The sequence below is a fragment of the Falco cherrug genome, chromosome 1, assembly GCF_023634085.1.
Source record: "Falco cherrug isolate bFalChe1 chromosome 1, bFalChe1.pri, whole genome shotgun sequence".
Taxonomy (NCBI): domain Eukaryota; kingdom Metazoa; phylum Chordata; class Aves; order Falconiformes; family Falconidae; genus Falco; species Falco cherrug.
The window spans coordinates 50,101,154-50,120,703 of NC_073697.1; the positions used below are offsets into that span (position 1 = coordinate 50,101,154).

Below are 19,550 nucleotides of genomic sequence, written 5' to 3' on the forward strand. Positions count from 1 at the left end.
GGTAATGAGCTTGGGCCCCTGCGGTGGTATGAAACACCATGGTGCTTGGTCATGGATCCCTTTTTGCAGGTGACGAAGCAGGGACACATGGAGCTGAATGTACCCCTCGTACGTGGCATTACAGCAAGTTGCACGAGACACTTTCCAAACAGCCAAAGGGGATCTGCTGGGCTTCCCACCATCGTGTACCTCAACAAAATATTTGGTAGCTTCTATAGGATAGTAAAAATGTGTTGGCAAAGCCTTAATTCTTGAGGGATTGGGCTTTTTAAAATCTGTCATTCATCACAAAGTATTCAGTAGCAAGCTTGGGTGGAACACAGCATCTGTGGAACTCTGCTAACTAGTCACCCACACGGTCTTCACAGCATGAAGACTAAACCTTGCCCACGCATGCTGTCTTTATCAAAAAAACCCACTCAATTCGCTCAAAGGGAGCGACTAGTCATAACTTTCAATTTAATTAATCTAGGTATGGGTTGAGCTGGCTTCCAGAAAAGTTAAGCTGACTTCAGGAGAAAGACCTCTGACATAGCTCACCCAGAAACTATACCAAACTTGGTAAATCTTGCTGTGTATGACACTTCCAACCTTGACTTCTGCCTGCAGTTCCCCCTTCCCTGTTTTTTGTGCAAGGGATAAAACTCATGCAATCCTGGAAGGTACTCCCTCAAGCTTTTTCCTGATGAGAAAGTGAGCCAGGTTTAAGTAGGCACAATTTACTGATCAGCTGCATCTGGCTATAGGTCATAAGAACAGAAAATTGATGATGCTGTCTTCTAATTAAGAACCTCTTGAATGCAGTAGGCAGCACCCAGAATCTCCTGCTACAGTTAGTGTTTTGTTGTTTCCTCTGCTACAGGGGCAGAGTTGGTCCAAGACTGGATTGTTCAAACAGCTGCAGTCTCATGGCAAAGGTATATGTGATAGCTAAAGACACTGCATGTCTTGTGAGGAGAAAACTGTAAAATTTTGCTGTAGAACACATCTTGCCACTTTTTGAAAAGGTAAGATTTCCTAAATTTTTATAGAGCGAGATCTAAAATACAAAAAATGGTGTGGTTTTGATATAAACTTGCCCTTTAAGGAAACAGGAGACTAATAAAAAGATCTGAAACATGAATCAGAAAGAAACAAGAGCTCCATGTGTAGGTAAAATAATGTCATTCATTATTTATGATGACAGTTACAAGGAAGAGGCTAGGGGAAATGTTTCAAATTACAAATAACAGTCTGAGATACTCTTGTTAGACTATAGCATCTTTAATAGTTGTATTCCTGTTCCTATTAGTTATCTCTTTCTGTAGTCACGCTTGGAGACTTGAAACAGGATATAGGAAAACAGGGTGAATATGGACAGATAAATACAGCAACTAGAGAGTCTGCAATCTAGGATGAGTGTGAGGATGCAGAGAGTAAGGCTAGAAAAAAATGGAAGTCACACCAAGTACTGGGTAAGGTTTCATGGCTCAGTGCTACTTGTTGAACACCTTTCACTAGAATTTGAATTTATTCAAATTCCCACGAAAAGTTTTTTAAATGATAACACATTCAGTAATAGTTCTCCAGAACATGGAAAAATGACCGTTTCATGGATTCTGAATCACCTCCGTCTGTTGGAAATGATGCTTACTGCATAGCTGGAAGGGAGGTGCCTCAAGACAAATCCAAAGCAATGTAGAAAATGTTACTGGTGACTCAGTGGGTATCTGTCTTCTCTCTCGAGGGCCAAACTGTGATTTTATGCAAGTCCCAAAGGACACTGAAGCATGTAGTCACCATGACCTTAAGAGAATACCAGGAGTTAGCTCTAAAACTCACCTACTGCATTCTAAACACTCTTCTTTCCTTTCTCACAATAGGAAAAAAAAGTCCTTGTTGGCTTTTAATGTAGTTGTCCAGTTTGCCTGCTTGTTTGCATCTCCTGGTGTACGTGCAGGGCACTTTTATGGTCCCCTGCTCTTCCTACTTCTGCCTGACTGCATATGTGTCATTGGAGCCATGGATGCTAATCTCTTCTGTGCTGTGTAGTCCACGTAGCCATGACAGACAAGTAGGGTGGCACATGACACTACACAGGATTAATAGTGAAATGATGTCTTAGTGCTGCACTGGAGATCTATATGATGCTGGTAAAGGAAGTGCTGTTTGAATGATACGTAAATCTAAATTTATGACCCTATAACCATTAAAATACATACTTATTTGCTTGAGTATAAGACTATTTTCCACTCTGTCTTGTTCTAGTCCAAACTTGGTAATTACATATCAGCTGATTTAATTCTCTCTGTCTCTCAATTTAAATCACAAAGTATTCTAATTCACACACTGTCCTAAATCCTATTATTCTAATTCATGTCTGTGTATTCATAGGTCTTGTAAGTTTATTTGGCATGAATTTATATGTAATTCAAATTTCTTGTTGTTGTTTCTTTAATACGGTTAAAATTCAGAAACATTCACTTCTGTTATAACCTCACTGTACAAATTGTGTAAGTTAAAGACCACTCTGCCCTCGCCATTGAGGTCTCTAAATTAGGACCACATGTTTAATATTCATCCTCAGTTCCTTGTAGGAGTATTTTGAAAAGAAATAGAAAGCACACTTTAAACTGGAGTAATAAACACTGTTTATTTATCAGATTGTCTGCATCTCATTTCCTGAACTAAACAGCTAAAGTCTGTTTGCACTCCTGACATTGCAAGTCTCACAAGCTGATCCAAGAGAACATCTGTCAGTTTGTTTTCAAGACTGGAAACTGCAGAAGAAAAGAAGAGGTGGGGGGAGAAATAAGACTTTCACAGACACATCAGATCAAACAAAGTGAAAACTTTCTTGGCTGCCTTCATTAGCCAGGCAAGCTATGCCTTAGCAATACACTTTTAAGACAATTTCTTTCTCTTTCTCCCATCCTCTAACAGTAGTCTGTAAGCAGGGGTCATTTTTCTTCTCTGTGTTCTGCTCAAACTGATGCCAATAAATAACTTTTGGAAGCATTAATGAGTCCAAAAATGTGTTCAAGATAAAATTTCAAAGTATACTGAAAACAAATCTAAAAATCAAGAACTTGTTCTCCTCTAAGATGACATACAGCTACTCTGAACTCCTTGCATTTGATGCAAGAGAGAAAAGGTAGGCTTTTTGGCACAGAGACAGGATGATTTGAAGGAAATGCCACAGCCTGCTCTGTTCTTCTCTGTTTCTAGCCAAAAGAACAGTTTGTGTTGGTATGTTTTAGGGGAGGAAATTCAGACCGTTAATAACAGAACTGGCCTAGAAAGCATATGCTTTAAATTCTGTCACAGTCTTAACAGGCATTTTTCTAGCTGTAGAAGGAGGAATTGTACCTCAAACTTTTTTGTTAAATATAAGGCCTGCAGTGAAAAGGTAAGTGTATATTTGAGCAGGTGTTTGGGAACAAAAAAAGCCCAAAACACCACATTTTTTTTATTAGAAAATACTGGTCATAAAAATGAAGGGAATCCATTGGAACAAAGCAAGACAACTTGAGTTTGGAAGTGCTGTTTTACGTGTGAGGATGTGTATAAGGAGACAAGGGCAGATCGGGTCAAAATGTGTGTTTGAAGAGGGAAGAATAGAAAATGAAAGAGGGAAAGTATAGACCCTTTTGTCCATTTGTTTTTCCCCTCCGCAAGATCCAAGAACCAAAATTTCAAGGTTTTTTTTTCTGAGCTGTAGAAGACGCAGATTCAATCTTCTGCTCTTTATGGTCAAGAGCAGGGACTTGGCTTTGATGTTTTGGTGTTGTTGCAGGTAAATACCCTATCTACTCTGGAAGATTCAGTTTTCTTACATAGAATTTTAGAAGCCTTAGTTTTATGCAGAAGCAAAAAGACAAAAAATATGAAACCCACTGTCATATGCAGATTTCCTGCTTTGCAGCCCACCTGTAGGGGCTCCCAGGCCATGCCATTAACAGGACACAAACATTGTGTGAAGGGCCATTTGGCAAGAGCTACCAGGTCTGAGGCTGCAACGTGCAAGCTCAGCTAGCTGGTGAGCGGTTAGGTGGACTAGGCAGACCTAAGGCCAAGTCAGTGCCCAGCAGGATACCCGAGTCTGTAGTTCTATAAAAATACTGCTGTACTGTTCCTTACCTCCTGTTAGCTCTCCAAAGAGATACAGTGACACCAGCTGCTGTCAGTTCAGTATGTGTGGGGCTATCTGAAAGAAAAGAGAAATTGCCTTCAATTCAAACCATGCTTTTGTGGGTTCTTCAGGCAAGACATGTTGCCAGACCCACACTGCATCTGCTTTAGCTGATAGATTTGTGTGTGATCCGAATTTGTGGAACCAACAGTCGCATGGAAATGATCATGAGTCATAGAGACTCCTTATTCTTGTAATAAATGGCTACAGTGAATCGAAGGAAAACATATAAGCATAAATGGGTTTTTGCTTCTCTCTGCTCCATACTCTGCTTTCCTGTTGAAAAGCTGCCTAGAATCTCAAATAACTTCATCCTAGCTGATGTGTCCCTGTGAATATATGTATCCAAGATCCTGCCACATGCAAAAAGGATACAGTGCGTTCAAGAAAGAGGAATGAATTTTAAAGGAATTCGTTAAAAGGAAAGAGGCATTTTTAGATGTATTCCACATGGCTTGCCCCAGTGTGTTTCACCTTAGGGTGCTCTTAATGAATTGTCAGAAGCAACCTAGAAGTGCAGTTCACAGTAGACTGAAAATAAAGTCACCTTATAAGCCTCCAGAAGATCATAAAGTAATAATTAAAAGAATTTATGATTAAGAATGTACCACATCTCACAAACCTAATTTCATCTATAACAGAATAATAGGGATTGAGACTCAGTAAAAGCTGTGGCTGTCATATAAATACATACTGACATTATTAATATTTTTTATACTGTCTTTGATAATACTTTTGTGAGCAAACAGTGAAATTAAAGTCTGGGTGAAACTTCATAATGTATAACTTCTTGGAATTCTGTTGTCCAAAAAGTCATCAGTCCTTCAAAGTCTTCCTGAAATTATGTTAGGCATTTCCACAGGAGCATATCTTGAGTCCAAAACTGTTCTTATTATAACTGCAGCTGACTGCAAGACAAAAGAATAAAAGAATTTAAAATTTAAAATTAAAAAAAAAATCCTGTAAATAAGATGCAATTCAGTAAGGACAAGTGCAAAGTTCTGCGCTTTGGGACAAGTAATGAGCAATCCAGTAAAGAGGCAGGGACTGACTGGTTCAATACAATTCCATATACAAGTTTTCAAGCTTATAAGACCATCAGCCTGTACTTTGAGGGGGAAAAAACACACCAAAACCACCAAAGCCTCCTCCCCTTGTTGAAACACATAGAACGTTTGTGTATCTTAGCAAAAAACCCAAACAAATAAACAAAAAAAACCAACCTAAAACCCAACCAACTCTTCATGTTCCTCTTTCCTGACTGCTGGTAAGGTCTCTGTTGGAATTCTATGCCTAGATTTTTATGTTCTGCTTCAGAAAATACATTAATTGATTGGAAAGAATCCACAAGACTACAAAATCATTCGAGATTTAGCAATATGCTGTAAAGCTAAACTTGAAAGGTCTGAAATTGTTTAGTCTGAAACAAAGGAAGACAGAAAAGGGACAAGATAAGAGTATTCAGACATGTAAAAGTTTGCAGAAAGAAGAGGGTAACTGTTCTCTGTGTTCACTGGGGTAGCTCAAGAAGGAAAAGTCTCAACATGCTGCTGGGGAACTTTAGGACTGTTGCTACGAAGATCTTTTTAAATATAAAGGGAGTGATATTTTAAAATGTAAATATAGCAAAGCACTGGAATTGAGTTTTGTGGAGAAAATGTGGAATTTCTGTTTTTTAAGGCCTTCTTTCCAAGAAAGCTTACATAGTTATTGTTCAGAAATTACACTAGAAAGAACTGATCTGCCTCGGGCAGGTAGAATCTTGAACTCCCTTCCTACTTTTTTTTTTTTTTTTTTTATTTTGTGACCATAATGCAGACAATCTGCCTGATTAAAGAGTATATAATAAGATAGAAGAAGTCCTAAAATGAATTGAGGAAGCTTACTCAGAATTTCAAGAGAAAAGAAAGGAAGGGATTAGAATTAGAGATAAAGAAGGATTCAGTTAAGGCTGTTGCAGACTAGTAGTTTCAGTAGTGTGATAAAATCACAAGGCAAAACCCAAATAGAAATGGCTGTACAAAGTGAAAATGGTTGTACAGCTAGAGTTTGAGGTCTAGGGATGATCAGAGGATAAAGTGGTGAGGGTGAGGAGATCAAAGAGAAATATATAACAGATGGGAGGGTGGGGGGAAGAGAAAAAGTCCCTCCAGATGGCATGTGTTATCTCCTGGAAAGATTGGCAAGATTAGAGAATCTTGCCAAGAGGAGGATGTACTGTGAATAGAGGTATACTAAGTGTATTAAATTCCATTCAACAAGTAAGAAAAGACTTCTTGTGGATTAGTTACTTTTTTAAACACGCAAATTCCATGTTTGAATCCAGCTTGCTCCCTTTGTACTGTCATTATTGGTATCACCAGGTGTTCAATATATAACCATGGATATCTCTAAAACATCACAAAATCCATCTCCTTCTGTTTTCCATCTCTTCCCCAATTTTTCTTGTTGATACTATCTCATTTTCTGTGACTGTTTTTTTCCTTGCTGGCAGAGTAACAAGGTTCAGGGGCCTGCAGATTTTATGAATCTTTTTATGGTGGCTTGGCGTTGTAGAAGGGTGGTGTGGATGTCGCTGGATATTAGCCAGTCTTTCTGTGAGAGGGTCTGCACAGTGGGTGCCAAGAGGGATGAGGATTGGATGGCTGAAGCAGAATTGTAGAATTAATTACAGAAACAAATATAGAATTAATTCTAGAAATCAGAGTAAAAAGTTTAAATTCATAAAGAAGACTTTATTCTGCTTAATCCATTAAAGGACAAATTATTCATTTTCAGTTGGAAAAGGTTAGGGGATTTACCATAAAAAATGGTGCCTGCCTAGGGTACACGGTGCTTTTCTCATCAAATATTTAAGCAATTAATCAAAAGGAAGACTGCTGAAGAAAGGTGGGTTTAGGAGTCTTGTCAGCCGCAAGTTTTCAAACTCATGAGCCTTTTCTTAGTTATTAATTTTAAAAATAATAATCTATATTTTGTTTCTTTTTATTGTCTTCTTTTTATAAGCCTGGGGGTTGTGGGTTTGAGCTTCCCTCCATGAAATGAGAGCTAGAAAATTATTTTATTATGGAATGGAGACTCAAATTACTGCAGTAGTTAATGTTTTAAGAAGAACAGCAAATTTTTAAGATTTTTCCATAAAATTTTAAGAGTTGGAAGCTTTCGTTTAAGTTAGAGGCCTAGAATTTGAAGGTAAGTAGAAGTACTTCTGAGGAATTAAAGAAAAAGACAACATAAGCACAATGAGGACAATTGTAACTGCCTGAATTTTCCCTGTGAAGGCTGAAGGGTGGCAGAAAACAGAAGGAGCTAGCAGAACTCAAAAGCCAGGGTAGGGAAGTTGATAGGATGAGTGAAACCATAAAGTGGAGAACAATGATCAAGTGTAGAGTCAGTAAGAACCTAATTATGTTCTGTCAGGGTCAGTCTGAAGGGCCTGTATCCTCTCATTTATGGTGGCTTAAAACAGGTCCTTGGAGGAGAATAGAGCAGGTTTCAACTGACACTTCTCATGCTAGATGGTGCTGCTGAATTTGGAAGCAGTGGTTTTCTCTCATCCTGCCATAATATTACATTTTAAACTGGAACTCTCTGCCATCTCTGTGACTCAGACTAACTTTGAGTGAAAGGGCTAGACTGTGAAGATGGTGGTTAGATCTTATCGTACAAGCTATGGGCATTTTTATCAGTTTAGCCCTGTGAAATAATTGGCCAAAGCAAGTCAAGAAGACAGGTGTTACAGTTAGACCAAGCTGTTTGCCATAGGGTTTTATTTGCTTACCCTGGCACATTTTATATGATGTCAGCACACAAGGAATGTTTCTGTAGATAAAGCAAACAGCAAATGATTTCATGAGCCTGTTTGTGACAGATGTGTGCAGTGTGAAGAAACATTGTAGCACAAACTACAGCACTCGTCAAGATCATGTTATTCCAGCTCATTAATCACATTTCTCTGGTTTGTCTCCACGGATGACTATCTGTGAAAACTCACCAGCAGTCATGACAAGTCTTTCTGCTTGCCACCCCCTCTACATAGATGCCTGTTGAAATTCTGTGTGTCATTATCGAAGCCACACTGAAAGACAGATGGGCGTTATGCCTCTTTCACGTCTGCTTCACACTCCTTTCCCATTCAGGGTCAAGAGCTGCCTTGTATATGAAATCTCCCACAGTATTTCATGATGAAAAAAATTGTTTTAATCCATATTCTCACCAAATTCTTTTTATCAATGCACTTTAACTAAACAGGTTAAAACTGTCATGGTTTTTTTTGTTGATGACTGGATAAAAGAAGAGCAAATAATAGGCGCTCTTAAATTAGAGGAATTTGCATAATGAAGTTACAGAATCATATTACTGCAGTGAAATCAGAGCATAAAATGTATTTAGAAACATGCAGACCTTAAGGGTAATTTTTTATGTGAGAGAGGAAAAAGAGGAGATGTTTGCCTTCTCTCAACTCCCAAGTACCCAAGGGAATGTATATTTACTGCTATCCCCAGGACTTCTGTGTGCTTCTGGCCCAGTCTTTGGAAAATTTTACTAGTCAAGGAGTCATGCATGCCTGTTTTCTCATCCTTTACTTGTCATGGAACAGCTGCATTTCAAAGTTTTTACGCAAGAGCAGTGGCTACATACGGAGGAGAACAAGATGAATATATCAGTATTTGCAGTTGTGATCAAATCTGAAAAGAAACTTAGCGTGATGTTCATTGTTACAAGAGAAAACAAAGATTAGAAAATTCCATCAGTAGCAGTGCACAAACTCATGAAGCTTGTTGACAGACAAACCTTTTAATTTTGGACATTTTTGCAGGATGAGTTGGAAAGACAGATTCTTTTATGGATCTGCCAGTTTCTTGGTATTCAGGAATAACAGCAGTGAACCAGTCAGGTCCCCAATGCCATTCAGTCAGCTCAGAGTCTCAAAGCTTTATGTTCCCGCCCCTCTCTCCCCAGCCCTTCTTACTCTTCTTATAGAAGGAAGAAAGCACTGCACTAACCCACAAATCCTCTGCTAGTAGGATTAGTATGAGTTGAAGTTTTCAAAGGCAGTAGAGGAGCTGCTTGGCATTACACAGTGTGACAAAAACATGAGCAACTGAGAGGAGATGGAAGTCCTCACAACCAGTAAGCTGGAAATTTTAGAAACAGGACAAGTGTGACATAGCTGGTTGGCACTCACTGCAGTGAAAAAAATTCAGGACTATAATTGCTTCTGCACTTAGGCATCTGGATGGCATCTTTGATTGCACATTTGCCTAATTCTTCTCTTCAGAAGATCCACTGAAGGAGAAGGTGGTTTGGTCATGTTTTATATAGCAATATACTGACTGTAGAACTCATCCTGGAAGCAAGAAACAGAATTCTGGACCATTCTTACCTGGAGGGAATTTCAGCCTGCATCTCCCCGATTATTTTTTTTTTTCCCAACAAGCTATTGGCAATTGTCTTTGAGAGCTCCTGCCATTTTCTCTGACCATAAAAATGCAGGGGTCCATCTAGTGTTTAGAATATGCAGCTCAGTGCGATAGGTCTAGTAAAGTCCTGTACATACTTACGCTTTTGCTGCTACACAATATTTGTGCTCAGCAGTCTAACAGGGCCAAACAACTTCAGAGACAGGATTGTTTTGAAAATAGGTAACTACCTACCAGCCCTTTCTGTGACATCCTATCTAGCAGATAAGTTCTAAAATCAACCTATACTATAAAATTCCACTATATTGGTAAATTTTTTTGTAAGAGGTAACAAGACAATGTTTTGCATTATGTATTTTTTCTGGTTTTGTTTTGTTTTGTTTTGTTTGTTTGTTTTTAATTGAAGAATTAGAATGCCATGATGCAAAATCATAACAAAAGGTTGAGTCCTCAGCACGATCAATGCTTGGGATTGATCTGTAGACCATGTATCACAGAGTAACATATAGCAATAATGGCTTAATTTCACTTACACGGAAAGGAATTGTTAAGGAGGAGATGATAGCTGTCATTTAGACTGTCTTCACATGGGATTACAGAGGTATTTGCTGCTGCCATTTTTGCAGTGTGTCTCCCTCATCTCCTTCCTCTGAATATTCCCAGGTAGGGCCACTGTTTGACTTTTCTCTACCACTGGCCCCTTGTTATACACTCATTCTCCTCACTTGACATTCAAACTTATCATTCCCATCCCAGTCTCTGGAAATAATTGTTATTTCTTTTTACCTCATCCACACCAGCTCCTCTTGGCTTCTCATCTAATCTGTCAGTAGTGGCTTCCACCATTTTTGAGAGGCTGTCTCATCAGAACTACTTTGTTTAACCTCACCTTTGTCTTATGTGGCTTCTTAAAGAATCTCTCTCCTCCTCTCTCTCCGTTCCCCCCCTGCCAACTTCTCACCCCCCTCCCCTTCCCCCACCCCACCCCCACCCCATTTCAAGAGGTGGCTCTTATCCCAGACATTTGACTTGGATGTGATGAACTTCACTCAAGTAAATTGTATGAGTTGTTGAAGTTAAGTGAGTCCTTTTTCAATCTATAGCTAACTTTCCCAAGGATTCTGTTTAAGGATCTCATTTTATAGTCTTTCATGTCAGGCTGAAAAGTTTTTTGAATGGCAAAATATTCCATGGAATAATGAAAAAACTATTCCTAAAGGTGTTTATCAGATAGCTTAGGGACAAGTTGTGCCTTTCAGTGCAAATTCACGCTAGTATTTCAGACACTTTTTGCAGTTATCCCAAAATTCTCATTTGCCAAACTAATCAGTCAAGCCTGTTTGTTGTATTGAGTCCCCAGAGTACAACCAACCCCTTGAATTGTGACAGTATTTGTCCCTACATATCATACTCAAGATATTTTCAAAATTTTTGTTTGTTCATATATAAAGCAACTTGTCCTCCCTTTTTCTCCCTCCTCTTAAGTGTTCTACATTTATCATGTTTAAATGTTTTTATCAACAAATGGCAACTCATCTGGTACCAATATTTAGTAACCAAATATGATTTAGCAACACTAAATTTTTTCCCCCATTTTCATAATGCTCTTTTCTCAAAATGTGCTAAGTGCCAACAATCTGTTTTTCAATTGTAATTGATGCTTTCATATACAGGCTGTTTAATTGCAGTGCTCTAAAAACATCTGCATGTGGACAGAATCTCCTGGGATTTAGGTTGCTTTTTGATTTCCACTTCTGTCTTTGGAGTTCAAATAACTCCCACTCACCTGACAGCATCAAAAGCAGACCAGAAGAAAAAGCCCATCTGCTTCTGGTGAATTTCCCAATGTACAGCTGACAGCACATTTAGAAAGGAACTGTTTCTAGGGTCAAATCTGGTGCAGCTTTTAGTTGGTAGTACTCATTTGAATTCAGAGGGCAGCAGGAGAGATCCTGGCACCCAACTCAGAGTGAGGAATGCAAAACTAGAGCCAAAATGTTCTAGACTTGTTTTTACCAATATTGTATAATCTTGCCAGGACACTGAGGTTAATGTCTTTCTGCTTGTGAAACGTTCCGTGAGATCTTTAATTGACCACAAGTCACCAAGTCAGGTTTATCTTCCTCAGCAGCACAGTGCCTCTTCGAAGCACATCGGAAACTGCTTTGGTGCTGACTTGGAGGGAAGGCTGCCATCTTTGGAATTGCTGCCATCAAAGTTTCACTGCAGCACTTGGCAGTTCTTCAAGATCACAGCTTCCACTCAGATTGTAGCCACTCTCAGCCTCCATTGCTTTACAAGATCTGGAGAGATCATAATGTAAGTTTGTACAGTGGCGGACTTCAAGAAAGTGCCTTACAATTTGAGAAACCTTTAATCAATAGCTGATAACTGGGTTCTTTATTATGCAGGCAGGCTAAAATTTCCAGAGTGCGTACAAGTTTCACAATACAAATACAGCTTTTCAAGACACAACTAGAAAGATCAAACCGAGTTAGCTAGTGAAAAGGCAAGATGCATAGGGAACTTAGATGTCTTACTAAGAAGTCTGTCTCTTCAGTCTGATAGCTCCCTCTTAGATATCTAAGTCTAGGGTTAAACTGAAACAGCTTTATTCAATTTGGGGGAAATACAGAAAATTATATGAGCTGGAGAGCCATAACAGTTCTCTGAGGATAGAAAATCCTTATGTATCAATCTGGAGACACTGGCAGAGAAACAAAAACTTCAACGCAGTGTCAGCGGCCAACCACAAAACAAAGACTTTAGCTATTTTTATTGTTATGGACTCTTGAGTTATAGAACAGCAGCATGTTTAGTTAATTTGATTAGTATCGTCAATGGAGTTTAAGGTGCAATTCATTTGGTAAAATGTGGGCATTTACTTTCAGATTAGACAAATAATTCTCTGTGTTTTACTGGTATATTAAATCTATTGATATTAAGATTAACCTGCACACCTGAGCTACATGTACACATGTACATTGCAACTGCTTAGGACTCAATTCAGTTGCCCACATATGAATCTACTGCCATTTGAGCTGCTCCAGGGTATTCCAACTGGTCTGCAAAAGGGCACTGACAGTCCAGAAGGGCATAGCTATCTCATGTGCCCTGTTGTTCCTGGCAGCCCTGTGTAGATGTCTTGAATCCATTAAGGTGTTAAAAATCACAGTCTATACTGATACAATTCAACTGACAGTTGAATTCAGTCCTTGAAGTTAGGTGAGAGAAATCATATGCATTGTGTCTTGTTTCATTTGAGAGCTTGAAAAAAGGATTAGTTCATCTTTCTCAGAACACACCAGCAGTCTTTCCATGGGTTTTGATGGGATGAATCCCATCAAATGGGATGAATGAGATGAATCTCAGCTATGTGTAATAAAGGTAACAGCTTGGGAGACTGAATAGCTCTCCAAACTGACACTCTCTGGACTGCCTTATTTCCTTTTAAATAAAAGTGAAGCTAGTCAGAATCTAACCTTACACTCATCTAATAACTGTTTGGTACCTCAGTCCTGTCAGTAGATATCTACATCCCCAATCAAACCAATTAAATTGATAGTAGATATTTATCCAAGACTCAGATTTTATAATACAATAAATTAAGTTTGATTCAACTTACTAGCTCCAAAGTTCTGTAGTGGGACACTACTTGGTAGTCCCAGTAGACCAAGGAAAGGCCAGACAGGCATGGCAATTACCCTAACAGCTGAGGGTCAAGGCATGGCAGTTACCCTAACAGTTACAGTTGAGGCATATTGTAAGGTGGGAAGATGTTGGAGTAATGAGTCCTGATGAACCTTTTCAGTAATTTCTGTCAGGGAATGACCATCCACACTGCTTTTCAAACACAGAGGAATTTGAGAGGGGCTACAGCATTTTTAAAACATACTGAACAATCCAACAAATCCATTCTCTCATTGACAGCGGTGGAGGCCTTCCCACTGGCTCCAGTGTGAACAGGAGTGGGACTCAAAAGCATACTTCTTCTGCCAGAACTCTCAGAGCACTTTACAACCAAAAAATTGCATTTATGAGTTGAAATGCAATACATGTCATCTTCCTGTTAAAATTTCCTTACGCATATAAAGTTGTGCTTCTTGGCACGCAAACAATTGTACTGTCCTTACCAAGCTGGATATCTAGCTGCCTGTTTCCTGATAAAGCCCCTTACAATTCACACTGTTGGTATCTTTACGGCAAATAGCTTTGATGAGTGTGTTTCACTAGGTGTGTTCATGTAGAAACTAAGAACAATGAACAGCAGGCACCATCACATTAATTCGTTAGTCCTAAATTCATGCAAAGACTCAAAAAGAATATACTTTTAAAAGGAGACCAATGTATTTTTTTGCTGTTGTAACTGTATTTCAAATTTGCCTTCTTTTTGACAGAAGAGAGTGTAGCAGAACATGTAAGGTTTATGAATTGTCCCTAGCAAACTTGTGTTTCAAATTTTAGCTACATTTTTACATTTGAAACTAACATCTGCTCCTTCCCTCTTACTCAGGAAGACTTTTTAGAAGAGATTAGATTCAACAATTTTCTAAAAGCCTAGTATAATGAAACAGCTGAAAGAGAAGCTTTAAAGAAGGCAACTGAAAAAGAAATGTATTCCCCACCATGACCATAACTCATAGCTTTATTTTGTGAGAACTTTAACAAGTTAATCCATCTGGTTTTGGTTTTCGGTCACAGATGAACTAATAGCCTCTTACTTAAGTTACTGCATGGAACCACTATGAGCTTAAAGAAGCATTCGTCATTTTATTTGCATTCAAAGGGTTGTGTTTTTTTAAATGTAAGGAGTATCTCTTCCCTTAAGAAAGGAACATAGCCTGCATAGCAAGGATTACCAGAGAGGCAGGAAAATCTGTGTTAGCTAGAAGATGATTACATAGACTCATTTGGGTTGGGCAAGGATCCTCCTGTGTCATCAATTCCATTCCACTGCACCAGTACCAAACTGATGATACCAATTGCATTATGGGAGGAAGAAAGTATAATTTCAGAAAGAAAGAACCTAAAATTATTTCATTGTATGTGTATGAAATTAAGGACCTCAGACTGTTCTGATCTCTCTCCTGTAGAAAACACTAGCAAGATTTGCATTATTTTCACCAACTTTCTCCTCAATATCCTATTTGATATTCAAATGATACATTTTAATTCTAAATATTTATTTTCTCTCTTCTGTTTATTTCAAGAATATTACTAAAAGCCCTTCAGCAAGTAGTTATGAGTAGATTAATTGAGATGTAGCAACCATGCTTTTGCCAGAGAACAAAGAAGGTAATGTAGGACCTTTAGTTTGTCAGCCTCATGAAGGTCTGCCGCAATTAATGTACCTCGCTTATGAGAACAGTTTTAATTGTGGAAGTATGCATCCATTCAATGAAACCCGTTCCATAAGGAAGCAACTTTATTCGCAACAGGCTTCCTCCTCCAAGGACTGTTTCAACTTTTACTCAAGGGTAATTGTTCTGTCCTAGTTTTTCCATTGCTTCCATTTGGCATTGGATCATGCCTCTTCACTGATGAGTTTGAAACCCTGATGAATAGGAGAATATTTATTCTGCGCAATAATAATTCAAAAAAATTACCATGTTACGGGGGAGCATAATGAAGAATTTTGCTGTAGTAGGAGTTCTGGTCTTTCATTTTGGTTTTGACCTAGAAATTATCTGACATGCTATAGACAGATAAATTGGTACCATTTTTTGATTGTATACGTAGTTTTAAACAAGCTCAAGCAGCTGTTTTTCAGTATGCTCTCTATTTTTTTCATATTAGGCACATTATCCTTTAGTCCAGTGCTATCATTAAGATTTCATAAAGCAGGGAAAATGTTAAAAAAAAAATAATTACACTATCCTAAACTTACCAACTATGTGTTCTCTATTTTAAAAAATGTTTTTTCTCTGAGGCTGATAAAGCAGCACTCAGCTAGGCTTGTGAGTGCATTACATTTTATTCAACACATATCCAAGTCAAAATGTATCTTGTTTTCTTGTAGGTAGAAAACCAGTCATATACCTATACCTGGCAATACATCCTTTTGTGTAATACATCCGTATGTGTCCCAGACTCTTACACCGTAAGACATTTAATTTCCCAAGAAACCATTGGAGGTAGCAGCTTTGTTCACAGTAAGCATGTTTATGATATCATTGTGTCTCAGGGAGAGAGACTGTGTGTGTCTGCCTTCTCAAAGAGCTCATGAAAAAGCTGCCTTATGCATAACTTATGTCAAAGATGTCCATACTGTTGAATGGAAGGACAGAATGAATCTGATTTTCTGTAGCCATAAAATTCTGAGGAACAGTGATTTCTCCAGCCCATGCTGATACTTATCATGGTCATTTGGGTTTTTTAAGGGCTTTTGTGGTTTGGGATTTTTGGTTTGTTTGGTTTTTTAATGGTACATTCCTTACTCATTCTGCTTTCACTGGTGGCTGTGTGACTTTTCTTAGAAGCTTCAGTACGGTGTGTCTTTTTCAGTGGCCCACATCTATCATTAGAATTGTTTCATATCATTATAATGTTTCTAATTCTTACTAGTTGTGTCACCTTTGCTGTTAGACTAGAACTATTTAGGGAAGGGGGTTACAGTCTTCATTCTACAGAGGTAATTTTGTGGGCATACCTAGGAGTACATAGACAAGTGTGTCAAGGAATTTCTTTTCAGAGCTCCTAGGGGCGATTTTTGGTTTTCTTAGTAGGCTTCAAGGATCTCTGCTCCATGTACTGTCTGCTCTGTAACAGCCTAGGTAATACTGGTAAAGATCTCAGAAACTGTTTATACGAGAGGTTGGAAACTCATTTACATAAGCTGTTCTTCTCACAACCAGCTTCATAGTTTTCTCCTACAGAAAATGGGTTTGTTTTGCTTTCCTTTAGGCCTCATTATGTAGGTCAAGATTTTCCATGGATAAATACAATCAGCACTGGTATCATTTTGTAACTCAAAATGGCTCATAAGTCCACATAAATTTTCCATTGGAGAGAGATCAAATTGTCCTCAGAAATCTGTTTTTATGAAACCCACAGATAAAATATTCTTGAAGCCGTCTCCTTTTATATGCATGGTAACAGCCATTTTGCCTGAGGGTGCAGTTGGAATTGTTGGATTTTCAGGTTACAACTTAATAAAAAAGAGTTAATTTTCAGTGAAAATAGAAGGGGAAAGAAAGGAATTTATCTATATTCCTTCCTCAGTCCTCACTAAGTGACCAGTTCTATAGAACAGCAAAAAATTTTAAATTATACTAAATACTTTATTTTACTAATATTTTATACACTTAACTTTTTCACCAAAAGGAAAGTAATTTTTAATAAAATAATATTTTCAATCTTCTCAGATCAAACATACTGCTTACAGTAATAGACTGGATTTTCTTAAGAGCAGCACCAGAACCACATTCTCCTTTAGGCCACATAACAGCAAACATGATGGTTGCAAACCATAGCCTCAGTGTCGTCTTTTCAGTCCACTAGTCTCAGGCATAAATACACATATCCATTAAAACTAAAGGAGCTCAGTAAGAGTATTCAAAAGATAGTAGTTAGGATCAAAGGCATATTTTATAAATAACAGCAAGAGAAATGAAAATTGAATGCAGTAGTTAAAAAAAATCTATTGCTAATTTATGTCTAGCACCTGTGGGAGATAGCAGTCAGCCACCCAGCCTATAAACTTAATATTTTTTTGTTCACATAAGGAAGTCTCAGTTCTTGCAGACTTGCTTCTGAGCTTTGCCATTACCTCACTGAGGATTTGTGCTCACGGGTGTGTTTGTGTTTGTGTAGCAGTGGAAATTTTTTTTCAACAAGTATGAAAATAAAGCCTGCGTGGTTTTCAATTTTGAAAATATTTCCCTTGGCAATGAAGGTGATAAACTCAGTGGCTAAAAATGGTGTACTTTCTAGGGTATATTTCTTGGTTTATATCTGAAACAGGACACCAAATTCAATGACAACAAATCTCTCAGCTGGCAAAATTAGTATGGTAGCAAGTACTCTACCAATTAAACATAACAAAGCTCTCATTAGTTTAGATTTTTAGAGTTATGCAGTGATACAGATAATTTGTTGCACATATTATTGATTTGATATATGGAATGCTTGATTATATTTTTGTAAACTTCACAGTAATACTGTAGCCACTGAAAAGCAGTTGTCTTTTAGTCTTGAGGGTGTTCGCCAGAGTTTTCATCAACTTCAAACCACAGTGCCCACAGCTGAAAGGCCAATGTAGGACAATCAACAAAGCCTACTGGATGTGTAATGGAAGTTCACAACACTGGGATCATTGTGCTTTTCATACAGCTGAGACCCAGCAAAGGTAGGCATGTGGTAATTGCCCTGCTGTTTTACTGTGTGACTTCTGCTTCTGAAAGAAAACTTTTTTTTCCCAATAAGAACCTAGTTTTGGAACTGCAAAGCCCTCATATGATTACTTGGGACCTTAGGATAAGTACGAAGATATTCAGTAGTAGTGCCCATCAGTTTATGGTAAACCACAAAGCCAGAGAGACTCTGTATGATTTCACAGTCTTATTTGTCTGTTAGGAACATACTGATAGAACTTCCTCTATTTTCTGTTACCTCTTCCCCAAAATTAACTGTCCCTGATGGTTAGGGAAAGCAGCCTCTTTCAGTTAATTCTTTTTAAAAAACTGATTTATTAAGCAAGTTCAAAACTACTTTCTGGATTAAGGCATCAACCAAAATAAGCAAAGGAATGTCTTGTTAGCAGATCCTGATGGGACTTAGATATGAGGTTTGAGCCACTCGTGATGTGGGAACTATGGTTATACCACAGGAAAAGAATACAGTGGCCAAAATTGCAAGTGTCTATGGACTTCAGACTGCTTTAAGCAGCTGATAAGCATGAGTTTAGAGGAGTGGAGCTTTGGTGTCAAGCACCTAATATCTGACCGATTCATCCATCTGCCTAGCCTACACAGTAATACTTTGAAGTATTTCCATTGAGGATGATGGATGGAAAGGAGATGTAAGCCAGTAGAAACACATAACAAGAAAAAATGCTGGAAAAGTTTCTGTCATCCTTGACCCACTATTGAAACTGATTCTTCCTGACAAATGTTGTAAAATTTTGAAAGTAGCTGCATTTTTCAGTTAAAATTAGGGAGTCTTACATGCAGGTGAAATAAAGTTATGCATATAAACCCATTCTGCTTATAAAAAATGTTTTAGTAGTGGAAATGGGTTGCTGAACAGATCAGTAACATGCAATGGATGTTACATTTCTGTTCTGAATTAGGAGTTTCAAGTCCAAGATGTCAGCGACAGCTGTTCTTTAGCCTACACTCTTCTCTCATTTCCTAGTGTGCAGGCACTTGTATCAGAACCATCAGTCTTGGTAAGTAATTGTTTCTGCATCAGCCTGAAGACTAAAGTATCCTTCCATAAACTGAGAAAGCATTTGAGCATCAGCATTGCCACTGTATTTCATGCTGTGTCTGTGTAGATAAAGAAATTGTGTCTGTCTCTTTTGCTGTCATATCTGCTTCCATTCACAAGCACTAAGCTTGTCTGAGCACAAGAATAATACAATGAAAAAGCTAAATCTTCCAAAAAGTTTTTTTTTATTGTTTAGCTTGGGTATACCAAAGCCCATTCAGTCACTGTAGGATATGGGATTCCTTACTAAGCATCTATCCAGTGTTTTGGTATAACCACCATTCAAAATCTGTTCTGAACAGATTCAGCCTGATTAAACCTCATGTACGCTTACAGCTTTGGCACTGGTCACATACACATCAGCACTGACAGTGCCAAAGAAACTGTTATAACCTTACAAAATTGAAAGAAAACAGGTTTCCCCTATCTCTCACTCCAGTGATGTAAGCATGGTTTGTCCCTACAGAATGCAACCAAGTGAAGTAATGCCCTTTTAGTTAGAGGTCGGACAGCTAGACATGAAAGAA

The 19,550-nt window shown here is 38.2% G+C and overlaps 1 protein-coding gene across 4 annotated transcripts in view; it reads right to left on the bottom strand.

Annotated features, from left to right (window-relative positions):
• Positions 1-2,613: 2,613 nt before the first annotated feature.
• SH3TC1 (SH3 domain and tetratricopeptide repeats 1) overlaps positions 2,614-19,550 on the bottom strand; it is a 60,024-nt gene continuing 43,087 nt past the window's right edge. For 2 of the 4 annotated variants that reach the window (XR_003562781.2, XR_008731835.1), the window contains 2 exons: positions 4,120-5,079; positions 2,614-2,759 (listed from right to left, as the gene is read on the bottom strand). Coding sequence is in view for 1 of the 4 variants with exons in the window: in XM_027814409.2 (XP_027670210.2) it covers positions 4,996-5,079 (84 nt within the window). In the remaining 3 variants the exon portion in view is untranslated. Of the gene's footprint in view, positions 5,080-19,550 lie in introns of all 4 variants that reach the window. The other 2 variants (XM_027814409.2, XR_008731837.1) reach the window with 2 other exon arrangements.